The following is a 24,547-nucleotide window of genomic DNA, read 5'->3' on the forward strand; positions in this document are numbered from 1 at the left end:
GACATGGCTGGTGAGTTTCTTTTTTTCCCTTTAAAACAACTGGTCTTGAGGAAGAAATAATTTTGAAAGAGACTGGCTCTACCGAAGCTTGCATTAGGTTTTGTGGATGCTTAGTGAGCAAAATGAGGGAGAGGGAGGAGGGACAGAAGGAAAGAAGACAAGAAGATTTTCAAAGTTGTCAGAAAGGAAAGGCAAGAGTGAGAAAGGAACTAGTGCTTTACTGGCATCCTGCTGTCATTTTACAATCTTAGTTCTCAAATGCCATTAAGCCTTACAAAGGGAGCAGAATCAGAACAGGATGAGTAGCAGAAGCTGTTTTCCCCAAAGAAATTGGGTTATTATTGTCTCATAGTTTTATTATTCAGATTTGAGGAAACATGGGACATGAAAGGATGACCTCTGCTTTTCAGGTACTGAGAGAGGGACAGTAGCTCTTAGTCTTCAGGCCACTCTATGTGCATATATGGGTGATATTGAAGGGGAAAAGTAGCACAGCAATAGAATAAGAGACAAGATTGAAGTGTGTGGAGAGGGATGTGTTATTGATTAAATCTAGATGATTCTCCATTAATGGTGAAAATGAGGCTGTTTCCTTGAGTTGTGAAATTCCTGTGCTTCAAACAGACAAAATTCTGAAGGAGAAGAGGAGGCTGTTTATCCAGTCAGTGGAAGCTGGCACAATAAATGGCTTGCTGGATGAATTATTAGAGAAAAGAGTGTTGAACCAGGAAGAGATGGAGAAAGTAAGAGCTGAAAATCCTACGGTTATGGATAAGGCCCGAGCTTTGACTGATTCTGTCATTAAAAAAGGGCCCATGGCTTGCCAAATCTTTATCACTCATATTTGCAAAGATGACTGCTATCTTGCAGGGACATTGGGTCTCTCCTCAGGTAAGTGTGAATGACTCAGGCTGAGGTTTGTTTAGTCCAAGTGTCTTTGTGCCCAACATCTGATTTCTTGAATTAGTCATGTTTGTTTCCAAGCAGCTTCCTTGCCTTTGACTTCATGCCCCTGTTGCATATCAACAGACTCTGTGTTTCTATTTCTCATGCCTTAGTGGTCTTTTGTTAATTGGAGTTCATTTTCTATCCTTAGTCTGTGGTTCACTGATTTGTTGAGGTTCTTGAGAACATTCTTAAAAACTTCATATTAAATGCTCCAGTCTGTAGGCAAGGCACATTTTTTTGTTGTTGTTGTTTGTTCATTTTCTTTAAGTCCAGAGCTCTCTAGGCACTAATATACTTGTATGACATAAAGGCTTAAGATCTGTAATAAATACTTTACAGACATTTTCTCCAAATTTTTGCTTTCTATGAAGAATAAAATATATCTGGGAAATGGTGGAACACTCTGAATAATTTGAATGTTTGTAGCAAAGTCAAGATTTTAAAGTGAATTTTTCTTTCAATTATGTCCTTGAATTTTCTCTCCTAATATCCACACTAGCACAGTGGCCACCCAGTCATGGATTTCTGTTGCACTTCCCCAAGCTACTGCAGAGGAGAAGTACTGTGAAAGTCAGATGCCTTTTTTTCTAGGCATTTGGGGAAGTCTTTGCCTATCTAAGCTGACATTACATGTTTCCTGCGTGTAATTAATTTCTTATTTTTCTTTTAATATTTCCTTTTCATTTTATGTCCTCTTCTATCCCCTCAATTAAAGACGACCATTAAATGCCAATAAGGTTCAGAAATGATTGTTGAATAACCAACATGTCATCTCTATCCTGTCAACCCATAGTTCTTAAATTTCAGAGCTACTAACCCTATCCCATAGATCTTGAATTTCAGAGCTACTTGCATAACTCACTGTGGCTATTCTGCTACCTGAAATCTGCTGCTCTCTTGTCTTCAAACAGACAAGACTATGGATTCTGGTAGAAATATGAACAATAAGTTTGACTGATTTCACAAAAACCCAAATAATTAAATTGTAGGTTTCCAACATTTTCCTCCTCAGAGTAGTTAGTACTAATGATACTAACAAGGAGATTTGATTTACCTGGGAGAAATAGGGACTGGGAACAAAACTTCTGTTATACACATAAATGTGTACCACCCTTTGTGTGCCACCTGGAGTGGCTAGCAAGAGTGGCTTAGTGATGAAAGCCCCAGGATTTTGGTGGTGAAGACAGACCTATGTTCACCTCCTGGCTCTACCACTTTTTACACTTAGGAAATGATTCAACCCTTCTGAAATAATGTGTTAATGAGCTATATGAGCTAATGAATTAAGGGCCAGTCCATAAAATCACCATATTACTTATTATTGTTATTAAATTTATTCTTATTTTTGGTCACAGTGACAGAATATGGAGAATACAAAGAAAATCGAGAATAAAGTACAGAATATAGAATATGGTTGGGAACCTAATTCTGATAGTCAAGTTTGCAGGGTATTTTCCTGTAACTTTCATTTATATCCTTTCACTAAATTTATCAAATGCTCTAACCCATGTTTCTCCAGTTTCTCTGGACTATGGAAATATCACTAGTTCACAAGAGTTGAGATTATTAAATTAAGCGAGGAACACATTTGAAAGAGTTTTGAGAATTCTGTGACAAAATTTTATTGATTTTGAATAAAAATCTGTGATTCTGGGTTGATGAACATATCTATGAGAAAACTAAAATACCCCTTGAGTCCAAGTATTTCTCTGACAACCTTCTTCCTAGGATGTAAGTAGACTGCTGAGAAATTCACCAACTTCTCTCACACTTGAAACTCGGGTTTGTTCTTCCCTGATTTTGACAAAGGGTCACCTCACCATTTTCTGCTGTGGTAAAACCTAACAAGAGTAAGTGTTCAAACGTAACTGTCTAGCATCATAGTTTTCTTTAAAATCATAGTCTACTCTCAGACAACTTTACTTTGCACTCATATGTAATGCAGTAGAGTTAACCTCAGGAGACATCTTGAAATACACACATCAAGAAAATTATTGATTCTACAGCCAACGATGTCTCATTTCCACTTTTACTATAGAGCCAAGATCAAGGGAATCAGTTAGAAACATTCTTATGTTCTGCCTCAAATGCTAAGGAACTAACTATACTGCCATCTATACCTAGAGGCCTTTTCCCCCCCAGTGATGAGTGTGGTTTCAGGTGAGTCACATGTTGAAAAGGATTAATTATCAATCAGGTCTGTGAAAGGAATTTTTATGGGGAGTATTCAACACCTGGGGCAAAGTTCTTCAGAGATTATGAATTTTAATGTCATTTATCTTTCTTCAGGTCCACAAACTGGAGATTACTTTAGTATGCAAGATTCCCGAGAAACATTTCTTTCCTTCTCAGGTAATCATGTTTTCAAAGGAAGAACATTCTGCAAACCCCATTTTCCCAGTCATTGACTTAATGCCATAAACCCAGGGCGAGGGTCCCACAGATTTTTATCCTGTGCCTTTTTCTCTTCTTAATCTACTCTTCTTTAGCAGAAGCATTTCTTTCAACTTCTCTATCTATCCATCTATCTGTAAAAATGTATGAACCTATGCCTCAAATCCTAATTTCCCACTTGTGTGCCATACCTCACTATTCAAGTGCCTATTAAAGATATTTATTCACATCTTTGCTGGACTTATTTATCTAAACTTTGCCAGAGCTGAACTTCCCCTTCTTCTCCCATCCTGAACAGCTTCCAGTTAATTCTGCCTTTGCTAATTGTGTCACCATCACTATTTGTTCACATCTGAAATCTAAGATTCATCCTTGGCTCTTTCTTTTCCCTTACCTCTAACTTTCAAGCAGTGGCTAACTTTCTTTGACTCCTCTCTCAAATCTGGATCAGTTTCTGCTTTTTTTTTTTTTTTTTTACTTCCACTGCTGTATTTCAAAGTCCCTATTCTGTATTTCAAAGCCCAGTAATTCTCCAGTCATTAACTGTAACTACATTTTTCCTTTCTCACTACATTTATTCTTTCTCTCTTTTGGACTTTTTGCTTCATAATGAAGTAAAACCTATTTATTTTTTCATAGTTATAGTTCCATCTAACCTTGGTTGGCTCATAGTGTGCAGGCAATAAATAAGTGTTTAAAGACCATTTCATTAGATAATATATGTCATAATTATGATCAGATTCTAGTCAATTAGGAAAATATTTCTTACATTAACTCTGTTCCAGATCCTGTACTATTAGAGAGTAATGAACAAGACTAATAATGTTTTTGCTTGGATTGAATTTGCATGAGTACATAAATCTCAAATGAATAAGTATTTAGGTATCTCTATCATCAAATTAAAGTTACCAAAGTTTTAGGAATACAAATGATACTAACATACCTGTATAAGTTAAGACAACATAGGATACAATAATAGAGTCAAAATTTTATAATGTCTCATATAGATAATAGAAAATTGTTTTCATTCAAGACAATTCTGAATTGGCCATTTATTGATCAGCAGCCACTCCCTTCCAACTGTTAACCCAGATACCTAGATATCTTCCATCCCATGGAAGAAATTATCTGTAACATACAATGCCAAAATAATGTGGCCATAACCATCCAGTTTGTACCGTTGGAAAGAATATGGAGGGTCATCTAGGTTCAGCCTAGGTGCATCGTATCAAATGTGCTCACATTACAGTCAGTCACTTGGCTACACCTAACTTCTGGAGTGATTAGCAACATGAACCAGCTGGGTACCATGAGGAAGAGAAGAGCATTTTGTGGTCTCTGTAGATGCTCAGAGTGTGCAGTCTCTGCCACAAAAATTAGTAAAACCTGTTTATTTTACACAATATTAGAGGTAGCACAGAAAAAACTCAGGTCTCAGAGGACAAGCAACATCTTAAGTATTTCAGTGCTGTACCTTGAAAATGGTCTCGGCCTTAAATGAATCCTGACATGGTCAACAGGCACCCTTTTGTTCATTGGTTAAAAAAAGAAAAAAATAAATAAACCTAAAAACAGAAAGACAATTTTCCTTTTGCATGAATCCATCCTCTTAAAAAAAATTAGTGTTTTTATGTGCTAGAATGGTTTTCCATTCACAATTCTAGACTAATTAAATCCAAAGGTGATTCTTTTCTCTTAAAAATGAAAGGAACTTATATTTGGAAGAAATTTAGAAACCAGGAAAGCAAGTATTTCAATAAGTAAAAACATTGCTCTGCTGAATCAAATAATGGAGAGTATCTCATATATGTTTTCTTAGATGTTTCATGGGAAGGGATGCTAACCATAACTAAATGCACTATCCCACTACTAAAAAAAAAAGTAATTCAAACATTTCTAGTTTTTCCTACTCTTCTCTAGATTTCTTTATGCAGAAACAGACCACTGATCCCACATAAAAATTATTTCTATGTGTTTTTTTTTTCAAAACATCCATTCTATTTAGCCCCTTTTCTTGGAGTCAACACACATTATGATACCTTGATTTACTTTATTGAGTATACAACAGTTTAAGTTCCTCTTTGAGTTAAATGTAATTTCTCCTTGTAATATTTCTCTTCTGAACTACAACAGATTGCATTAATTTTTTTAGCAAGTGCATCACATTGTTGGATAGTATTGAATTTGTGATCAAATGAAAGCCTCAGGAATATTTGCAAATCAACTACTGTGAAAACCCTTCTTAATATATTTATGTGATCAGTGCTTAGTGAAATGAATCTATTTAGTGTGTATCTTGATTTTAGCATTTATCATTCTTCATTACAGTCCTTACATTCAATCTTGCCTCTCTACCTTACATCTGTACACATTGGAAAATGATCCTGAAGAATGAAACAAAGGCTCAATTAAAAAAAATATATATATCCCTGATGTCTACTATCATGCCTGTTATATGAATTAATAGGCAAATATCTATAGTTTATAAAACATTTTAATATAGTTCCTTAAGTCCTCTACCTCTAACTCCCCACAATTTTATTGTAGGCTTTAAATCTTTCAAATAAATTTATATCTTCAATATTTCTAAAATACTGATTGTTTTCTCAGTATTTTTAAATCATTCATGGCCTTAAGAAACTTCCTTTCTATGTGTTTATCAAAAATATTTTATTATAATGCTGATCCTGACCCTATATCAAAGTACTGGAAGTCTCTGGCTTGGAAAGTGTTCCATTAACAGTGAGCTCACTCCACAACATTCGTGACTAACCTAGGATTGAATTTCTGAGAATTTCCTCAAAATGAGACCATTTTGTAATGATTCATAACGCTTCTTGTCTCTTGCAGCTCCTCAGGAGATGAAAAGCCACCAAGTTGAGCTCACATCCTCAGGCCCAGGAGGGGGCCTCAAGCTTTGCCCCTTAGAAGCAGCGCAAAGGATTTGGAAAGAAAAGTCAACAGAGGTGCTGTGCTCAGAAAATAAAATGAGTAAAACTGAAAGACACCCTTGAGACTCTGCTGAAGTGCAGTGCTTCTTCCTTAGAGCCAATTTCCTTGAGATGTTTTGGAGAATAATCGGGCTGCTCCCCTTAAAGAGATGATTTCCATCTCTAGAATCCAAGGCTTACATAGAACTCCAAGTTTGGATCAATTTCCTGTGTAAATCATGATATAATAACCGCAACATCAGTGTCTGGTATTGGCTGTGAGTCACACGTTGCTCTAGATTCTTTGCTTATAACAATACTTTTAGCCATCAAAATAACTCAGTTTAGAGTGCTGAAAACATGCAGGGGATTGTAAAGAAATTTTTTCCAAAGTTACACAATCAGAAAATGGACAAGTCAGTGTTGAAATTCAGTAATTCTGGCATTAAAACCTTTGTATGTTTCAAAATCTCATATCAAATTTAGAGTAAGATGCTGAGCTGCTTTTTAGTCACTTGCAAACTCCCCAATTCAGATTCAGTTGCTTTCCCTATTCTTAATCTGGAATTCATAGGATTTGTTTTCTCAATAGGATTAGGGCATGGGAGGCTATTTTAAACATACAGGTTGAGTATTGAATTAAAGGGAACAAAACTATTCATCCAATCTCCTTTCTTACAGATTTATCCAATAATGTCTAGGATGACCCGCACTCGTCTTGCCCTCATTATCTGCAATACAGAGTTTGACAGTCTTCCCAGGAGGGCTGGAGCTGATGTTGATATCAGAGATATGAAAATGCTGCTGGAAAATCTAGGATACAGGGTGGATGTGAAAGAAAATATCACTGCTTCAGTAAGGCTTCTAAACTATAAAATCAATAGTCTTATACTTTATACTCCTAAATAATGCTAGCAAGCATGCTTTAGTACCAGTGTGTACTCTCAATTTTTCCTTGGAGGGTGCTTGATATAACATAGCTCCTTCCAATGCAGGAGTCCTTTAGCAAGACCCTGGTGTAACTTTAAAATTCAAAGTGTTCTATTAACTGAACCATGCTCCTATGTTTCTACTAGAAATCTGAGTGACTTCCTATAAGCGTTTCTTTCTTTACTTTATCAGAGAATTGAGACATGAATTTTATTTTCCATGTCATTTATTTTCATAGAATTCCTCAATGAATTCCTTAAGTGTCTCTGCATTAGATCCCCAAAGGACAATGGTAGTAAATCACATGGATTAAAATTCAGTGGTTTCTTTCAGGACATGGCTACAGAGCTGAAGGCATTTGCTGCCCGCCCAGAGCACCAGACCTCTGACAGTACTTTTCTGGTGTTCATGTCTCATGGTATCCGGGATGGGATTTGTGGCACGAAATATTCTGAGAAAGTCTCAGATGTGTTAGAAGTCAACACCATCTTTCAAATGCTGAACACCTGGAACTGTCCAAGTTTGAAAGACAAACCCAAGGTGATCATCATCCAGGCCTGCCGTGGTGGTGAGTCCTGATGTCTCCTAGGACAGGAGTCATCCAACACTGACCTATGTACAGCTTTATACATCCAATGTCTTTGTGTCTGTTCCTAATATCAAAGAACACCTGTTATTCCCACTCAATGAGAATGGCTTCTGTGAATTATGTTTCTGGTTGGTAGTTACCTGTTCCATTTTCAACTAAGGATAAATCACTTTTAGTTTTGAGATTTTAATGCTTGGATGTTGTTAGTTTTAGCATTTTGTTAGGTAAAAATTATTGAGAAGATCTTACATGTGAATATGTCACAATAAATTCCACTATTGTGTATAATAATAATGCATGAATTGAAAAAAAGAAAGAATTATTGGAAAGGTAGGTCTTGAGATGAATGCATGTATGTGTATGTGAATAAAAGACAAATAAGTGAATGAGTATGGTTCAACAGGGGTTTAGAGGAGGTAGTTCTCTTGGCAGTTGGTAATAAGCAGCTAGCTAAACTTTGTCTTTCCAGAGAATCAAGGGGTGGTGTGGTTAAAAGATTCAGCAGGAGACACTGAAGGCAAATTCTTACTGGATTCAGAAGACCTTGAAGACGATGGAATTAAGAAAGCCCACGTAGAGAAGGATTTTATTGCTTTCTGCTCTTCAACACCAGGTAATGGGTTTATGTGCAGGATACCTTCAGTGGGGTGGGGAGGGTTCTAATAAATAATTCAGTCACCTGTCAGAGTATAGTTACCTATTTAACTTTAGACAAGAATTTTGAAGACCAGTTTTAGATTTCATCCAGTAACACTTTCAGTTTCCCTCACCAAAGAGACAAAATGAATATATATATATATATATATATATATATATATATATATATATATATATATATATTCACTGAAGTGATAATAAGTAAATCCTTCCATGGAAACATATTTCTTCCTGAAATTGTGAGGGATAACAGAAAATTAAGTAAAAGTATATTTACACTGAAGTAAAATTGAAATCCAATTTCACATAGAAAAAGGTTCACAATGTTGGCACCATCAAGAGTCCAATTGCCTAGACATTATATATTTATAGAAAAATAATGGGGACAAAAAGGTAGACAAAGCATAATTGGACCCTAAACTAGACTGAGTTTTAACTAGAAGTAAGCAGTGTATAAAACAGAACATACCAAATGATTCCAAGTGTAAGCTGTGGAATGTATTGTGACTATATTCTAACCCTTCTATTTAGTACTTGGTAAATTAGGTCTATTTATTTAGCTTCTCTGGGGTTCCTTTTAAAATTCCTTACCTATACATGTAAATATAATATCACTGTTCTAAAGATTAAAAAAGATAATATATGTGAAATATTGAGCATGCCATAGAGTAAAACACATTAAATGACTTGTTATTAAAGATGTTTCTTCTATAATGTAACTCATATGCATTCTCTTATTAAGGATTAAATAGAAATCATTGAGTTCTTTTAACTACTGAATTTTACAACTTTCTGGGACTTACATTCCCTTAGTCACCTCTGATCCTAAGGTCCTGCTTCTGCTCAAAGAGCTTAGTTTACAGATTTTTTTCTGTAATGAGATGCCATCCCTCTAGAGATAGCTGGTTCTGTATTGTGCTAACCATGTCTTGATACGGAACTCAGTTATTTTTTTAATCAAAACAATAATGCCATGCAAAAATCCCATACATGTTTAGCTTAAGTAATAAGGAGATTTCAGTATTATATGTAGTAGTCCTCTGAAATCCTTTGATCCCAGCCTTCCACAAGAAATTTACCTCTGGTAATAATATAATCCTTTGCAGGCTCTGGGCTTCTTGACACCTTTTTGTTGATTTCTGTCTCCTTCTTTTATTTGCTTTTCTCACTCCTCATTTCCAGATGACTCCTGAAAACTCCTATTTGGTTATCTTCAGCTTAACTACAGAACCTAGTTCCATGTTCCCCAGCATAAATCCCAACACATCATGATGTTTTCCTGAAGAAAATTGTCCATCTACTCCCTTAATTTTATAAACTACTTGGCAGTGATACCTGCCTCGACTCTCTCCTATCCATTTCCTTTAACTGGAGAGAACAAGATAAATCAGTTGTGCTTTTAAAAAGAATTTTAACTATAAATGTGCATTTTATCATGAATATTGGCTAAAGGATTTGGTCAGAGAATATAGCCACAATTTTATGCATACCTGTTAATATGGCTTTTTCTCTTATGCATGCATTCCTTTGAGTAATTTTTTATATCTCTCATTACTTCTCTGTGTCTCCTGTTACACATTTAATGTTGTTCCTCTTTAGAAATTCTTAACCCTGAAAGACCTTTTGTCCTCCCACAGGATGTGATTTTTCCCTCTTGAACCCATTCTAGTTTGTATTTTCATTGTGTTGGTACTGTTTTCATTCTGTTATTTTCCATTATATATCCTATAACCTCTCAGACATTCATGATATGTTATATCTATTCTTCAAATATCTCTTTGTATAAGAAATTATTATGCTCCTCTTTATAGTTGAGGCTGTGCATTTCAAAGTGAATAACTTAAATCAGAGTCATTAAGTAGCACCTCTGAAATGCACACTCAATCTTTAAGAACTAATCAATCTTCTCTGCTCAATTCTGTCTTTTCCTCTCTTTCTGTTAGATTTTCAGCTACTTAAAATCAGGGATTATGTCCCACTATGCACATACATATTCTATACAGCATTTTATTGAGTATTGGTAAAAATATAACCAGGAACTTTATGTTAAAAAAATTGGCAAATGGTGTGTAAGAAAACAGAACCAACTCAATACCATGCCCCAAGGGGAGTGGAAATACTAGAGCTACTTCTCTATATCTAATCAAAATCCTGTAATGAGATTTGGAATGTGATTTTTTAAAACAGATAATGTTTCTTGGAGGCACCCCATACTGGGCTCTCTTTTTATTATGAAACTCATCAAAAATATTCAAGAATATGCCTGGTCCTGTGATCTGGAGGAAATTTTTCGAAAGGTAGGGCTCCAGTTGCTTCTTCCACTCTAGTCCCAGGAGTTGGCTATTCCACATGGAATCTCTGGACATATTTATCTTCCAATAATTTCATTTTTCCCCCCAAAGAAACTCTATGAGGTTCTTTGGTGTGTGGGTATACCTGAAAGCCAGATTTAATCTGTTATGGTCCACAATCCCTATAAAACAATCATGTATTTTAACTTTCATTCCACCCTGAGTAGACAAAGTCAGTAAACTCTAATTTGCAATTTTTTTTGTTTATATCATTTATCTTACAGTTTTTCCATTGCAGTTTTTCCAGCTTAATTCAAGATTCTCCACTAAGGAAAAAAAAAGTCTACAGAGTTTCCCTTTTCTTTTAGGTTCGATTTTCATTTGAGCTACCAGATGGTAGGGCACAGATGCCCACCACTGAAAGGGTGACTTTGACAAGATGTTTCTACCTCTTCCCAGGACATTAAAATAAGTAAGCTGTAACATTATCTGTTTATGTTTATGCATATGTGTGTTGGGGGGGATTCTGAAGTCCTGTGCTAGCCAAGGCTTCTAGGTCTGGTTTAATAAATGGGGAGACACCGAAGGGAGGTCTTTTCTTTTTCTGTTCAGGAAGGTTCTACAGAGTCAGATAGTCCTTTCTCAGGGTCAGCTGGTATCAATCAAAAGGTAGTCATATGATTACAAAAGCTCACTTTTGGATGTGCTTTCTTCACCTCCATATGACACAATATTTAAGCACAGTATTTAAGCATAGCATCTGGGCACTATCCTTTGGTAAGTGAGGACTCATGGGTAGAGTGACATCATAACTTGCATGTTATTTAGCAGAACACTTTCTTATACTTGTGTTATTTTCTTTTCCCTAGGAAGCCAGATTTGTCTTTCTGTACCTGTTTTTGGAGTCATGTCTATTAAAAATAAACATTTCTTTAAACAAGCTAATAAATCTGAGAGAGAAAAAAAGTTTGTCCTGCTTTTGTTTTGATTTTTCTATGCTGGAAAGACAGGAGGTGGAACTTAGAGCAGGTATCAGATTTCTTGTCTTGATTTGACCTACAACAGCTGCACTGGCTAATAGCACCATTCTTTCTTATAATATATATTTGCTTGGCTTTCTGCATTAGTGATGAAGATACAAAGTAGGTAAAGTAACAATGGGTACCTAACTTCAAAAAATCTAGAGTTGATCAGGAGAGGCACACAGAAGACAGAGTTATGACAGCAGCAGTAAAAGCAACTTATCCCCAAATCTGATGTATACACTGTTGACAGAGCTATTACCAAAACTACTTATTTCTATTCTTTGTTAAGAAATTTGAGACACAAAGTACATTTTTATTTAACCTTAGGTTCCTAGTATGTTACAGTCTCCTTGAGAAGATAAAACAGTTAACAGACATGAGACAAGCAGGAGACATATATGACACGATGAACAAACACTAGGGTATGATTTCTCATTATGGTCCAGTGAAAATGAACTTCAAGTGAATCATTCACTCAGTAAAGTTCAGTTTGGGAAGGGCTGGAAAAACATAACTTCTACGTGGAAGAAGGAGCCCTTTCTAATTCTAAACTCCTTAGAGTAAAGGTAAATTTTGACCTTTTGAAAAACCTTGAAAGTTGAATACATCCCAGCCCTTTCCCTTGTTGTCATTAATTGTTCCTTCAGACAGACCTGTCTTGTACATTCAGGCGTTCCTTCTACAGCCTGAGACCTCTTCTGCCTTTGGACAGAAGATTTCAAAACGCAGAGAACAGCTACCCTCAATAAAAATTAAATGTCAGGGCAGTCTTAGGCAGTTCAAGAAAAGCATATTGGGGAGAGAAGAAAAGGGTTACTTCAGAACAATTTCCAGTAAAGATTCAAAAAAACAGGGAGACAGAGAGAAAGATACTGTCATGAGTAACACAGTCTAAAGAGGAAACAGAAGCAACATGGTTACTGGTATCTGAAAATGAAAGGATATTAGTTAGGTATAAATCCTTCAGGATGTTTGCTTTTAGTGAGCAGAGGTAGAAATACTGAGAGCAGAGAAGGAAAGACTGAGAGCAGGTGTGGAGGCTGTGCACAGAGAAAAGAAAAACAAAGAAAACACAACGCAGCTGTCAACTTATAGGATGATATTTTGTCATGTCCACTTTATTTTTCTCCTTTACAAAGAAAAGAACTAGAGTTCAGGACTAAGATTGTAGTTCAAAACTATGAGGCTATTTTGGAAACTACAGGGGACTTCCCCACAAGGAAACAAGAATTCCAAGCAGCAGTTTCGAAATCAATAAATAGATGCCCCGCCCTCTAAACTAAAGAAATGCTGGGTGACTTTCTTTCGTTTTCTAGTCTGGTGCTCTCTCCACTGGAGAAGGAAGGGACCAAGGCTGTCCTCCATGGCTGGTGAGTGGGGTACCCTCCTGACTAGGACCTAGGGGCTTGGATCTTAGAAAACACTATATTCATTGCTCTGTGACAGGCAGAAGTAACAGAACGGAAGCAGACCAACTGGGTACAAGCTGGGTTCTTCCCCTTATCACTTGTGTGCCACTGGACTCAAGATGTGGATTTAGAGACACTGAGTGTGGTCTCCAGGTATCTTTGAGTCAGACACAAGTTTATTTCTCTCCTTCAGTTTCTGATTATCAAGGGGGAGGTAAAGACAGAGTAAGGCTTGAGAGTTGGACAATTCTCAAGGTTTCTAAATGGACTCTGAATTTTTTTCTGTTTCCTGTAGACTTTGCATTAGTCATCAGTTCATAAACAATCTTTCCAGAAACAGATCTGAGAGGCTTTCAGTTCCTGCCCCTTTACTGTTTCTTATGTTGAATTATATCCTTGTTCAGTTTAAAGTGGCTCCATTTTTCTCCCCATTTTTCTGGTTCTCGTACTGAAAACTCTGGATGTCTTGGATTTCTATCACAGTTTTTCAGCTAGTGTCCCTGTCTCCAGGACTTACCCTCCAATCAGTCCATCCTGCACATGATTCCCAGGTTGCCTGTCTCAGACCCAGAAAGGAAAGGCTTAAGTCAGGAGTCATTAGGTACTGAGGCAGCTAGTATTCAATCACATCATATCACTTCTTTGGCTTTATTCTCCTCATTTGAAAATGAAGAGGTTGGACTAGATCAGCAGTTTCTCAACTTTATATCTACATTTCTAATATTTAGGTATTAGACCTGATAAATCTTAATAATCTACAGTCATTTTAAAAATTCAGGATTTGTGCTTTCAATGAACAGAGATAGAAATGCTGAGAAATCAGAGGAGAAAAATGGACTAAGAGAAGGTTTGGGGACCATGGACAAAGAAAAGAAAAAAAGAGAAAAACATGAGACATGTCATAGTTGCCAGCCTAAAGAACAATGTTTTGTCATTTTTCTCATGTTACCCCATTACCCTCACCCTGCATAGCTCATTCTTTTTTTTTTTAAACCAGGAATTGAACCCAGTGGCACTTAATCACTGAGCCACATCCCCAGTACTTTGTGTTTGTTTGTTTGTTTTTAATTTTGAGACAAGTTCTCATTAAGTTGCTTAGGGCCTCAATAATTGCTGAGTCTGGCTTTGAACTTGCAATCCTCCTGCCTCAGCCTCCTAAATTGCTGGGAGTATAGGCATGTACCACCATGCCCAGTCACATAGTTCATTCTTAAATAAACTGTAGGCACATATAATCTTTCAGAGATCTACATAATTCTCATGTAGCTGGTTTTGTGTAAATTTATCTGCAGATTTGCACTTTTGGCAAAGATGATCAGTTAGTTAATGCTTAGTTCTTAAATTCTATGTACCTATTTCTGCAATTTTCCAACTCAGAAACACACACTAGCTACTTATTGCCTTTTAAAATCTATCTGAACTTTTTAGACAAGTTTTCCACCTTCTCAATTAAATTAATCATAATTTCATTAATCCCCTTCAGGCATGATTTCAGCTTCCTGCATAGAAACATAATGTATATACTACATTCACTACACTTACAAATTCTTGCTGTTGTTTCTTTACTTTTTGGAATCTCTCTGTAGGATAATTCTTTCCAGACCTTGTGTCTTATCTGAAAAAAAAATTAAATTAAGATCCAAAATATAAGGATTGATTATTTTCTTTCCTTGTCATCTTCTTACTTTAATAAAGAATTTTCTAGAAAGGAATAAGTTAAATTCATGCCCATGGCTGTGGCTTTGGCCAGGCAAGTCTAATACACTGGTTATTGGATTGGAATCAGGGCATCATTAGATAAAAGATATGAGAAATTGAAATGCACTAGGAAAAAAAAAAACTATGAAATGGCTCAATAAATAGAAACCATATAGTTTTTTTGGCCATTGTTAACTAAAATTCCTGCGGAATCAGGACCAAAATTGTGGTCTTGATTAATTTTGTCTTCTAAATTATTTCCTCCATTTTTATAATTACTATAAGTAATTTGGCAATTACTACCACAATAATAACAACTGATTTTTTGGAAACAATCTATATGGTAGCTATTTTATGCTTTTTAATTAAAGATTTAAAACTATGTAATTAGATCTATATTATTGCCATTTTGTAGCTGAAGAAGATACTTAGAGATGAGTTACATAATTTGCCTTAGGTCAAATGTTTACTGAGCAGAGTGATCCTAGGTAGATCTGATTCTCAAAATGAAGATCCTGAGATACTGACATTACCTTAGTTTTCTGCAAAAGTCCCTAAATTGCCGCTTGCATATGAATTCTCCCATTTCAGTTTTTGCTGTACATTTCTGCTTACCGTAGTATTCCTTCTAATGCTCAGCTCTCCCAGCTTCCAGATTACATCAGATCTCTTGAGCCTTTCTGTTTCTGCCCACGTTGTTCCCTGCGGGAAGACAAGCTCCCAGGTTCTCAAAGGTGTAGCTTTCCACTTTCAGGTCTCAGTTCCAAGCCCTTACTCCTCTGGGCAGCTGTCCTCTACCATGGGTTACAGTCCCCTCCCACCCTCTGCTTTTTTTATTCATACGCCCGTTACTTAAATTATTAGTGTTTGTATTTACTTACTTGCACATCCATCTCTCCATTTTGATGTAAGCCTTGATATGTAAGAATATCTTTGCAAAATGGTATCTCCAACCTTAGCAGAATGTTTGTATAGGTAGACACCCATTCCATATCCCTGAATGAGTAGAAGAATAAATGTAACTACCATCACTTGAAAATTTCCAGTGTGCTCTTATTACCTGTCAAATGTATCAAATTTACTTAGCTTGCTGTATAATATTCTCTAAGTCAGGTCATGGCTACATTTTGTATTTTTTACCACATTCAGTGATCAGTGATTCAGTAGAAAATTACTGTATGGCCTCTGAATGCCAATAATGTAGACCTATCTCACAGAACCTGTACTCACGGAGCAAGCATGGAATATGATGGTGGGATAGCGATAAGTAGGTTTGGAACCACACTCATATGGAAAATAATGCTAACTTTGGGAGAAACAAGCCACCCTAGGATCTCATACATTTGACATTTTTGTCTAGGAAGCATCAAGGAGCATTCCCCTAAGAAAGTGCTGTCACATCTGAGATATGGAGGATAAAAAGAGATGATGGGAGGACAGGAAGAAATGAAGGGGTAGGGGATTGAAAATGAAGGGATCCAGTAGCAGAGGTTTTCTAGAAAAAAAAGAAGGGCAGAATATTTCAAATGTAGTGAGCAAGGTGAAGACAGGATCAGAAGATGAGGCTGAATGATGACACCTAAATCAGGTTAAATTGAGAGGTTTGATGATCTCTTAACAGTGGAATACTCACTCTGCTTCCTTGTGAAAAATAGATAAGAAGGGGATAAAAAGGATATAAAGGCTCTTGGGGTAATTAAGAAGAGAAAGATGTTGGTCTGAAGAGGAGAATTGAACAGTTAGAATTTTGCACATATTTAGCAGATGAAATCAGTATATGAACGGTGATAGAAAATAAGCTATAAATAAGGTAAAAGATGTGTACAGCACCAGGTTTCGATAATTTCATATATTGGAAGTTAGATATTATTTAGTAGTAAGGAAATGAAAGAAGGGAATTAAAGTGAGTTCACTTTTAAAAGTTAATTTAATGAGTTTGTGGGATATGGAGAAAATATATCACATTGACTCTCAGACAAATGGTACTCTGTCCTGGGTTCCATGTCTAGGCTGACTCTATACATGTGAGAGCCATTAATCTACTCTTTAAAATCTACAATTGGTTCAATAATATTATGTAAATTATAAAATAAATAATCCGAACCTCTTTATCATGTTAATTATAATTTATGTATTTATTTATTTTAACTGGCAAAATAAAATTAAATATGCTTATTATGTTTCAAAATACATGTACACTGTAGAATGCCTAAACAGAGATAAACAACATATGTATTGACTCCTATGTTTATCAGATTTTGTGTGAGGACACTTTAAATTTACTCTGTGAAAAAATTTAAATGATACAGTACATCACTATTAACTATATCATCATTTTGCCCGATAGATCTCTTGAGCTTGTTTCTCTTACATAATTATAATTTGGATTCCTTTGACTAATATCTTCCAAACTAACTTCCTTCTTGTAAGCACTTTCTAGTCTCCATTTCTATGAGTTTTACTTTTTTAGATTCTGTGTATAAGTGAGATCATGTGGAATTTAGCTTTCTGTGCCTGGCCTACCTCATTTCACTCAACATAATATCTTTCAATTTTGTCCATGTTTTCACAAATGACAGAATTTCCTTTGTTAATGACTGAATAGTATTCCATTGTGTATAGATACTACATTTTTCTTATCTGTTTTTCTGTCCACAGATATTGACACTGATTCCATTTCTTGGCTGTTGTGACTACTGCTGCAATAAATATTATAAGTGCAAAAACATTCAACAAACTAATTTCATATGTTTTGAATATATTCCCAGTAGTAGACTTGTTAGATCATACAGTAGTTCTACTTAGTATTTTTCAGGAAACCCCATATTCTGTTCCATAGTGGTTATATTAATTTTACATTCCCATCAACACTGTCCAAGGGGTTCCTTTTCTACATATTTTCTGCAACATCGAATTTGTATCTTTTTGATAGTAGCCATTTGATTAGATATTGAAGTGATGTCTCATAGAGGCTTTAACTTGCATTTCCCTGATGATTACAGATGTTGAACACTTTTTTCAAATACCTGTGGGTAATTTGTTTGTCCATTTTTGACAACTTTTGACAACTTTCTATTGAAGTCCTTCATCCATTTAAAAATCATTTTTTTGTCTTGGTTTTATGTGATTTAAGGGTTTTTCTTGTTGTTATTATTGTTTTTTGATATATTTTGGATATGAACCCCTGACCAGATGTACCATTTGCAAATATTTTCTCCCATTCTGTAGGTCATGTCTTCACTCTGTTGTTTCCCTTTCTCTATAAAGAGAAAAGCTTTCTAGTTTGATATAATCATATATGATGGATATGACCCTAGAAGCACAGGTAACAAAAGTATATATGACCCTAGAATCACAGGTAACAAAAGTATATATATATACTTTTGTTACCTGTGCTTCTAGGGTCATATCCATCATTTCCCAGACCAAAGCAACGGAACTTTCTTTCTGTCTTCTAGAAGTTTTACAATTTCTGGTTTTAAGTGTAGATCTTTAACTTCTTTTTGAGTTAATTTTTGTATATGGTGTAAAATAAGGATCTAATTTTATTCTGTATATGGCTATCCAGTTTTCCCCAAAACCTTTTATTGAAGAGAGTACCTTTTCCCCTCTCTGTGTTCTTGGCACTTACGTTGAAAATCAAATGACTATAAGTACTTGGGTTTATTTCTATGCTTTCTATCTGGTTCATTGGTCCATGTCTTTGTTTTAATGTCAGTACCATGCTGTTTTGATTACTCGAGTTTTGTGGTCTATTTTGAAATCAGGACATTGACTTCAACTTTATTTTCTTAAGAGTGTCTTTGCTATTTGTGTGTATGTGTGTGTGTGTGGGGGGTTCACTTGAATTTTAGCATGTTTTTCTATTTTTATAAAAATGTCATTGCAACTTTTAAAGGCATTGCATTGAATATTTAGGTTACATTAGGTATTATGAACATTATAACAATATTAATTCTTCCAACTCACGAACATAGGATATAATTTTATTTACATGTCTTATTCCATTTCTTTCATCAGGGATTTATAGTTTTCAGTGCATATGTTTTCACCTCCTTGTTTAAATTTATTCTCTAGAATTTTATTTATCTATTTTTGCAGCTATTTTAAGTAAAACTACCTTCTTAGCTTATTTTTCTGATATTTTGTTGTAAGTGGCCAGAAAGGCTGCTCATTTTTGTGTGTTGATTTTGCATACTGAAACTTTGCTGAATTTACTTATTTGTTCTAAAATATTTATGGTGGACTTTTTAGGATTTTATATCTATAAAATCATGTGGTCTACAGACAGGGGCATTTTAACTTCTTCCTTTCCAATAGGTATGCCTTTTATTTTTTTCTCTTGCCCAGTTGTTCCTGTTAGGATTTCCAGTACTATGTTGAATAAAAGTAGCAAGGGTAGCATATTTTCCCTGTTCCCAATTTTATTAAAAATCTTCAACTTTTGATTATTGAATATGATGTTGACAGCTTTTATTCAGGCCCTTATTCTTTTGTAAATCTCTTATTGCTTACCATGTTACTTTACATATCATTCATTTAGTCAATACTTCACTATTTCTTGTGCACACAAATAAACAAAACAGAAGCCCAGACCTCAGGCAGGGTGGATACTGCACACACTAACCTAAGTACTGTTTTCAACTCTTCAAAAACTCTACAACACTCATGTTCTCCATTTCAAGACCAGTGTTTTTCTGCCACCTCTTCTATGGAGCCTCAATAATCTCACCAGCTAGAATTTATGCATCTTTTCTGAGTCTCTGAAGTGATTCATTTGTTTTTCCCTAAGGGAATTTTCACCAAATTCAAGTAATGTCACTTGATAACTCAAGACTAGAGCCTCTAAATTCTAAAACCCTTGGTTTTAATCTTGCTTCTCAGTTACTAGTTACCCTATATTCTTATCACATGATTCTATGTATGAGATACGATATAGTAATATACCTTTGAGATAGTTTTTATTATATTTTAGTGAGATTTATGTCAAGCACTTGGCATGATGTGTGCTTAATAAATTTTGACTATTGTTGCTGAAACTGTGTGATATTTAACTACAGAGAACATGGAATAAGAATGTAATTTGAACACCAATTTGTGTACTTAGTGTAAAGTCATTTCTTAAATTCCATATATTTTATGATTTATTTATCACTTTATTATTTAAAAAAGGTATGTGATAACTAATCAATTAGTTTAGTGTGAGAATCCTGGTTTCAATTAATATTTGTAAACAACCTAATGTGATGACTTAGAAATAATGCTGATATATGTTGGTTTGCTATGTATTATTTTCATAACTAGTCATAACTAGTGCATAAGATTTCATTTTTTATTAAATTAATTGATATTAGGAAACTTATTATGGTTTTCAGCTTCCATATGCCTTTCTCATAATAATTACTCAATAAACATTTGCTGAAAATATAAGTCAAGATAGTATGAATGATGTGGCTGGTACTTCTAGGCCAAAGTTCTTGTTCAATGTCTTGATATCTTCTTTAAATAATGTCATTTTGTGTCAAAGTCATCCTGACATCTAGAAAGATTGAATAACTATATTTACAAAGTTAACTGAGAACTGATCAGGTATCCTGCCTTCCTATTTACAAACTTCCCAATTTCCATTGATAATATTAAAATAAAGGATTCATTTAATACTTTGATATCTGTATCCTTTTCCTCTATAAAATTTTAAATTGTCCTAAGAAGTAGTGATACAGTAACCCAGTGACAAATAATTTACCATATGGAAGGTTGTCATCATAGATTCAATTCTGATTTTTGGTTGAGAATAAAATTTTAAAGAATTAGAACTTTAAGGGCATTCCTTTATTTGTTCATTAATTTATATATTCAGTAAGCATATGAAGTCTTTTACAATATTTTTAGGCTCTGAGGTGTGAGTATAGCAACTGTATAAAATGATGTGCATTCCAAGATAGCACTTGACTAAAGAAACTCAATACAGAGGAGCGGGAAAAGCCTATGCTCTAGTGGGAGGAATTAATTGCCTAGACAAAGGCATGGAGTTTCCTGAGATCACATATCCCAGGAGGAGCATCATGACTACCATAGGCTGTAAATAAAAGAACAAGAATATGAGAACAGTGGATGACATAACATTTGGCCCAATGCCACATTTGGGAGAAAAGAAACTCTTTAAAAAACAAACAAACCAAAAAAAAAAAAAAAAAAAAGAAAAGAAAGAGAGAAAGACCAACACTTAGGTAACAAGGAATCACTATAGTTTGTTAAAATTCAAGGAGGTGTGAGATGTCCATGGGTACAATGAAGAGGTGAGCAGTTTGTTTTGGAGATGGTGATTGCATTTTATGTTAAGGCTGTGTCTAAGGTGAGAGTAAAACTCTTAAAGCCTAGCCTACAGTTGAAGGATTTTTTTCTATTTCTGACAGAAAAAAAACAAGAAATAGAACGACTTAAAAAGTTGGAAATCGAGAGCAAAAAAGCCATCACTGGTTTTTTGGACAATTTGGTGAAAAAAGATGTGATTAAATTACCAGAAGATGAAAAGAAAAAATTTAATAATGCCATACCTAGAGACAAGGTCTGGATTGTGGCGGACTTCATACGACAGAAGCCCCAAGAGGCAGTTCCCTCGGTTATCCAGAGTTTACTTAAGGGGGTCAAAAAGGCCAATGATACAGAAGGTAAGACTGGAATCATTGACAAAAGCTATCTCAAAATTTCCGGAATTTTTCAAACCTAGTCCCATGCAGAATCTCTATGATCCTCCTATCATTTCATCATGAATGTAGTTTTCACAAAAGCAATCATTGTCTTTTCATAGGCCACTTTGCCTTTTCTCTGGTGAGATCCAGTTTCTAAATTGCTAAAAAGCTATTGTTATGTTCAGGCTGTTCATAGAAATAGTTCACTAGTAGAAACATTATAGAAAGCGAAATCTACAATAAGATTCTGTCACCTTGTAAATTAGGTAATTTTGTATAAGTTTTTCCACCTCTTCAGTTATCAGGCTTAGTATCTGTTAGATGGGATAATATATTACTTCTTTATATGACTTTGTAAGGCTAGGAACATCTACTGACAGACACATGATAATTCTCAAAATATTAGCTCTTGTCCAAAATTTTCTCCAGAAATTCCAAACTCATTTAGCTCTAACTGAATGTTCAATATTTCTGCTCAAATGTTCCATTGATTTCATAGAAGTAACTTGCTCCCCTAATTAAATCTGTTCCATTTCTATTCCCTTTCCATCTCAGTAGACAAGACTATGTCTATCAAGTTTTTCCCACTAGGACATACCTGATTTCTTTTTCAATGAGTAACAGCAATAAGTAGAGTTCTTGACACATAGGAAACAAATAATTAATGTAAGATGCATAAACAAATGAAAGATAAGCATGTGACAATTGTTAGTTATGATTATTATGTAAGTGCCAAAATTTAGACTTTTTCAATGCTTACACATTTCTGTGAATTACAACTATGACTAAGGAAACCCCTTTAAAATGTCCCAAATTGCATAACTTTTTGAAAGCATTTTACCCATATTGAATAAAGAGAATTGCTAGAGTTCAAAAGTTCTGAGACACAAGTCACCAGTGACAGACTTGATCTTCCAGAGTTCAAACTACTCTTCCAATATGGGATATTATACTATCCAATATGGTAGCCACTAGCCACATGTGACATTGAATTGTATCTAGTTACAAAGCTTGAAATAATAATTTTTTGAACATACTACACACTATTTTGGACATAGAAAACATACTATTAAAATTGATTTTCCCTGTTTATTTTTACTTTGTTAATACAGATAGTAGAAAATTTTAAATTGCACATGCAATTCACATTGTATATCCATTGGAAAGCACACTGATAAATATTTACTTATAATGTTCTTGCTCAGAGACCACAGAAGTCTACATGAATGAGTAAAAACCATAAAGTAAAACCACTGGAAAAATCATTGTTTTTGCAGAATGTGAAAAGGCCAAATTTGACTTGAAAACTTGGAGGTATTTCCCTCAGAATTATGAGAATCTGTTCTTGCATTTTTTTTAATGGATCAGTTTTCTTTATCAAAAATTTCTCTCTTCTTGGGGCTGGGGATGTGGCTCAAGCGGTAGCACGCTCGCCTGGCATGCGTGCGGCCCGGGTTCAATCCTCAGCACCACATACCAACAAAGATGTTGTGTCCGCCGAGAACTAAAAAATAAATATTAAAATAATTCTCTCTCTCTCTCTCTCTCTCTCTCTCTCTCTCTCTCTCTCTCTCTCTCCTCTCTCACTCTCTCTTTAAAAAAAATTTTCTCTCTTCTTCCCCAGTCACAATACATCTCCATATACCTGTGGTTAGATGTGAGTATGGTCTTTAGTTATTTAAAATTCTTAAGATTTCCCACTCTCTCAATTTTATCAGGTGATAAATAGGGTCAAAGAGGCAGAAATGAAAATTTATATAATGTAATGCATCCTACAGCTTATTCAGGAACTAAATCCAGAGCAGTTGAGCCAGCAGAATCAACTAATACCCTCAAGCTTTGTTCTCCTGAGCAATTCCAGAGACTGCATAATGAAAACACCAAAAAGGTACTGTGATCTGTGCATGAAAAAGAGGAGAAATAAGCAATTGCTCTCACTAAGGATATAACACCAACTTCAGGGAGGTGGGACAGTTACCTTTATCATAGATGATTTGGAGCAAGGACAAGATCATATTGCTTCAGTTAAAGTCCAGTTCTCTGCATAGTAAAAGGCATATGAGTCATATTGTTGATTTATTCACTCTCATATTTTGTGGTTATGAAATTTCAGCTGTGCACATAGAATCAAAATATTTATCAGATAACATGACTGAGTATTTATTATTTGTACTCTAGTTGGGAAGCCTAGACTTGCAGGATATTTTTTTTAAAACATTAAAAAATCATTAAAGCTTCTAAAGGATTTTAAGCTGACGTGTTAAAAGTAATGTCAAAATAATGCAGTTGCCAAAAGATATTTGTTTCATTCATTTTTTTCTTTTTACTGGAGTCAATGGCAAATATATCTTAGATTTTATGAAATTTGATCAGAACCTTGAATACTGAGAACGATTTACTGGATGAACAGAAAGAGGAGGAGGAGAATGTAGGAATTATTCTAGTTTCCTCAAGATTCTTGAGTAACCATTCCAGATGTGTCCTGATTCTGGATCTAGAACTTGAGAGATGAAGATGTATCTTTTTTAGAATTTAGGGGAGAAAGGAGCTAAATGAGACCTAATAACATATGCTCAAAGGAGTATGGGTACTTAAAAGGGCTCAGCTAAATCAAATTTGCTATATATCCATTTCATACAGATCTATCCAATAATGGAGAAAAATAATCGCACCCGTCAGGCGCTCATTATATGCAATATAGAGTTTGAGTATATTACTGGGAGGAGTGGGGCTGAATGTGACATCACAGAAATGAAGAGGCTGCTTGAAAGCCTGGACTACACTGTGAAGGTGAAAAAGAATCTTAAAGCTGAGGTAAGAGCCCCTCACTAACTCCAAACATGTATATCCTTCTACTAACAAATTAGCTCCATGATAGGCAAAAATTTTAATAACTTTATATAGTATGTGTGACCAAAATGAAAGAATTAAATTTATGTCTGTTTATTTATTTTTTTAAATTTATCGGTGCATGATGATCATAC

At 35.0% G+C, this 24,547-nt stretch overlaps 2 protein-coding genes across 6 annotated transcripts in view; both read left to right on the top strand.

Moving 5' to 3' along the window:
- LOC308637725 (caspase-1-like) lies at positions 1 to 13,124 on the top strand. 4 transcript variants are annotated; one of them, XM_081274442.1, is made up of 10 exons: positions 1 to 10; positions 625 to 891; positions 3,238 to 3,300; positions 6,193 to 6,308; positions 6,954 to 7,127; positions 7,536 to 7,770; positions 8,261 to 8,404; positions 10,636 to 10,745; positions 11,108 to 11,211; positions 13,081 to 13,124. In XM_081274442.1, the coding sequence occupies exons 1-9, from the start codon at positions 4 to 6 to the stop codon at positions 11,204 to 11,206; spliced, it is 1,215 nt and encodes a 404-aa protein (XP_081130568.1). In that variant the 5' UTR covers positions 1 to 3; the 3' UTR covers positions 11,207 to 11,211; positions 13,081 to 13,124. The 4 variants fall into 4 exon arrangements, 3 of the variants coding, with proteins under 3 accessions (XP_081130568.1, XP_081130567.1, XP_081130569.1); XM_081274441.1 differs by lacking the exon at positions 13,081 to 13,124 and adding an exon at positions 11,609 to 11,696; XM_081274443.1 differs by lacking the exons at positions 3,238 to 3,300; positions 13,081 to 13,124 and adding an exon at positions 11,609 to 11,696.
- The window catches only part of LOC308637740 (caspase-4-like), a 27,727-nt gene continuing 16,260 nt past the window's right edge, over positions 13,081 to 24,547 (top strand). For both annotated transcript variants that reach the window (XR_014019677.1, XM_081274483.1), the window contains exons 1-4: positions 13,081 to 13,134; positions 21,288 to 21,542; positions 23,342 to 23,451; positions 24,204 to 24,377. Coding sequence is in view for 1 of the 2 variants with exons in the window: in XM_081274483.1 (XP_081130609.1) it covers positions 13,128 to 13,134; positions 21,288 to 21,542; positions 23,342 to 23,451; positions 24,204 to 24,377 (546 nt within the window). In the remaining variant the exon portion in view is untranslated. The remainder of the gene's footprint in view (positions 13,135 to 21,287; positions 21,543 to 23,341; positions 23,452 to 24,203; positions 24,378 to 24,547) is intronic.

This window comes from Spermophilus citellus, assembly GCF_964194105.1.
Source record: "Spermophilus citellus genome assembly, chromosome: 2".
NCBI lineage: Eukaryota > Metazoa > Chordata > Mammalia > Rodentia > Sciuridae > Spermophilus > Spermophilus citellus.

What these genes read in the sequence shown, in the direction of transcription:
- LOC308637725 (XM_081274442.1), top strand. An exon ending in AACATTTCTTTCCTTCTCAG is followed by an intron (nt 3,301 to 6,192) that starts GTAATCATGTTT and finishes TGTCTCTTGCAG; the next exon opens with CTCCTCAGGAGATGAAAAGC. An exon ending in CATCCAGGCCTGCCGTGGTG is followed by an intron (nt 7,771 to 8,260) that starts GTGAGTCCTGAT and finishes TTGTCTTTCCAG; the next exon opens with AGAATCAAGGGGTGGTGTGG.